The sequence below is a fragment of the Dermochelys coriacea genome, chromosome 6 (assembly GCF_009764565.3).
Source record: "Dermochelys coriacea isolate rDerCor1 chromosome 6, rDerCor1.pri.v4, whole genome shotgun sequence".
Classification (NCBI taxonomy): Eukaryota; Metazoa; Chordata; order Testudines; family Dermochelyidae; genus Dermochelys; species Dermochelys coriacea.
Genome location: NC_050073.1, coordinates 82934519 through 82937664, shown reverse-complemented (window position 1 = coordinate 82937664; position 3146 = coordinate 82934519). Strand labels below are relative to the sequence as shown.

At 46.8% G+C, this 3146-nt stretch overlaps 1 protein-coding gene across 1 annotated transcript; it reads left to right on the top strand.

Annotated features, from left to right (window-relative positions):
* Positions 1-153: 153 nt before the first annotated feature.
* NKX2-8 (NK2 homeobox 8) lies at positions 154-2292 on the top strand. The gene is made up of 2 exons (XM_038406531.2): positions 154-759; positions 1735-2292. Exons 1-2 carry the CDS (start codon positions 597-599, stop codon positions 2265-2267), a joined length of 696 nt encoding a protein of 231 aa, XP_038262459.1. The 5' UTR covers positions 154-596; the 3' UTR covers positions 2268-2292.
* The last annotated feature ends 854 nt before the right edge of the window (positions 2293-3146 follow it).

The window sequence follows — 3146 nt, the reverse complement described above, 5'->3', positions numbered from 1 at the left end:
AACCTGCCATGGCCTGGGGGCTCTAGCTGCGTGTGCTGCGAGCCCAATGAAGGCCAGGAATAAAACCGACAATGAACAAACTCCGGCCTGGGGTGGGGGCGGGCGGGGGGCTGGCCAAGCTCTGGGGATGTTCCTGCGCCTAGCGGGGACGGTGGTGGCGATGGTGGTGGATGGAGGGGGGCGGTTGTTGGTCACCACATACCACCCAAGATGTTATTCACTGCTAACAATTACCATTATCTGTCCCCACTTTGGGCTAATCAGACAGAATATGTAATGATGAAGCCCGTTTCCTGCTGTCTTTGGGAGGTAACGGGTTATTCTCTCGGCGGGGTTACCCCTACTCCCATTAGAGCTTTAGCACTTGACTAATTCAGGTGCTTAGCAGCCCCCAGACAGGGACGGTTTGAAAGCGGGCAGTGTTTGCAGTGGCGAGGACTGTTTATATAAACAGGACACCTCTGTAAACGACACTAATATTCGGGCTTCGGCTGGCATGGAGCGAGCATCCCCTTGAGTCCGCAGGTTCCCGCGTAGCTTGGCGCCGTTATTTTGTAGCTCCGAGGGAGTTTGTGGCAAAGGCGACCGACCCTACAATGGCCACAGCTGGCAGGATCAGTTTTACGGTGAGGAGCATTTTGGATTTGCCGGAGCAGGATGCTAACAACATCAAGCAGGACTCGGATCGCCACCCGTCAGAGAAGTACGCCAGCTCGCCGTACGGGGAATGGATCGAAAGCGACAGAAACCATTATCTGTGTGAGTATGAAATAAACAGGACACCGCAAGCGTAACATACCTTTTTTATCGGGGCCAATCCAACACTCCGCAGGAGCCAGCCTGGATTTCTTGGAGAACACTGGTTGAATTGCAGCAATAAAACAGCAGGAAAATACTGACAACACGCTTAAGGGCATATGGGTAGATATAGCTCATGAGATCTGAAGATATATAGGTGTACCTGTACGCATATATATGTATGTAAATGCTCACATAGATACACACCATAAGCTTTAAAGTTTATCAGAATTGTCCTTCTTTTTCCTTGCTGCAATTCTATATGTAATGGAGGGGTTCCAAATCTAATAATACACGTGCTCCAATTTTCAGTCTGAATCCATGTACAAAACATAAATAGTATGTAGCCTAATAGAATCCAAGTGTGTAGAAATACGCATCTACACAAGAATCCGTGTATTTATTATTAAGCTGTAACTTTTATAGATTGTGTAAGGTCTGTGCATGTATCATAAAAAATGAACGTATCACCCCGAACCATGCTTCGTATTAAAGTAACGGAGCTGCAGAAGAAAAGAGATACAGGAACAGCAATTATTAAAAGAAACATGATAGCTGTTATAATAACCTTACGGCATACCGATATACAGATTATATTAACCTCTGCAGGGTTTACATATTGTGCATACTGTATACAGAGATTCGATCTTGCACACGGTACAGCTATGACACGTGGAAAAGCGAGGCAATCCTGTCTTTTCGGTTTAATTTGTTCCCAAATCGGGATTTTAGATAGAATCTCCTGATTCCTATTAGAATTCTTTCGGGCTTTTAAACAATGGTAACTTTCACTGTTCCAATCAGAATGACCCAAAAGCACCTTGCTCACACCAGCATCCCTTCCCCATCTTATCTGTGGGGCTATAGGTACCTGATCCTGCTAGTGGCGGCTACTTGCTCTCCCTCTAACCCTGCCACTGTTATTGCTGTCCCCAGCTTCCGATGAGAGCGGTCCAGAAACGAGTTTACCCGATTCCACCCAAAGATCGCACCCGCCCCACGGCTCGGAAGCTGAGAAAAAGAAAAAGAGGCGAGTGCTCTTCTCCAAAGCACAGACCCTGGAGCTGGAGAGGCGGTTCCAGCAGCAGAGGTACCTCTCGGCGCCGGAACGGGAGCAGTTGGCCCATTTGCTCAGCCTGACCCCCACCCAAGTCAAGATCTGGTTCCAGAACCACAGGTACAAAATGAAAAGGGCTAAAACGGAAGGGTCCTGCAGCACCGAACTCAACCAGCCCCCTCTGCTCAGGAGAGTCGTGGTGCCAGTGCTGGTCAGGGATGGCAAACCGTGCCAGAGCTGTACCCCCAGCCCGGGAGCGGGAGCGGCGCGGGACAAGCTGGGCTGCAACACACAAACTGCGTTCACAATCCAAGGGTACCAAACCTTCCAGCCCAGCTCCGCCGCTGCCCTGAGCCTCTTCCCGGCCTACCAGCACTTAGCACACCCTGCCATAGTCTCCTGGAACTGGTGATGCTGCCTAACCTTCCTGAGCTAAACTGGGGCGGGGGGGGGGGGGAGAGGGGAGAAAGGGCGGCGGGATCAAGAATCAAGCGAATTTCGTTGCCCCAAGCTCCTAAATCAAGATTCTGGGATGAAACTGCAGGTGGATCCACAAGGGAGGCGAATCCACATCAATGTAGACTGGTATTTGGGACGCAACCTAGGGCTGTTTTGTTTTATTAAAGCACGTTGTGAGCATGGCTAGCCAGGGATGTGTTTTGTTTTCCTTTTGGGGCATCCGTTTTAGAGGGTGGATGAGAAAACCATAATATTTGTAAATCCTATGCGACTCCTGTTGCCATGCGAAAAGCTATTTGTAAAATAAATACAATAGTGGTTTGCACCTAAAATAGTTTATTTTAAAATAGATTATTCTTCCAGTGACTAATAAACCGATTTTTTGGGGCAAATAAAATCCGCCAGGACAAGTATCTTTTTGAACATTCGAGCTCATCTTTAGCTTAATTGTTGTGTGATGAAGAGTAAGATTCTCTTAAATGTGCTAAATAAATTACGTTTGTCATTATACTTGACCCTCACGCTTCAGTAACACACAGAGTTTGCTACAAACACCTAACTTTAAACCCGATGACTCTATTATACCTGACCCCCCCCAAAAAAATCTCTTTTAAAATGAGTCTATTGTACATTCACTTGGGGCTTTGCTGTTGGTGTTTTTTTGTTGTTTTTGTTGTTGTTTGTTTTTGGAGTCTAATGAGGTCTCATGTTGCTTTGATGTATTAAATGCTTGTTATTTCCCGATTAGGTTTTTATCGATCTCTGTTTCAAGCTACAGAGTATAATACCTACTGCAATTCAGTCACATTTGCACAGACATATTTTTAACCAA

What these genes read in the sequence shown, in the direction of transcription:
- NKX2-8 (XM_038406531.2), top strand. Translation starts at nt 597, where the DNA reads ATGGCCACAGCTGGCAGGATCAGTTTTACGGTGAGGAGCATTTTGGAT. An exon ending in CGACAGAAACCATTATCTGT is followed by an intron (nt 760 to 1,734) that starts GTGAGTATGAAA and finishes TGCTGTCCCCAG; the next exon opens with CTTCCGATGAGAGCGGTCCA.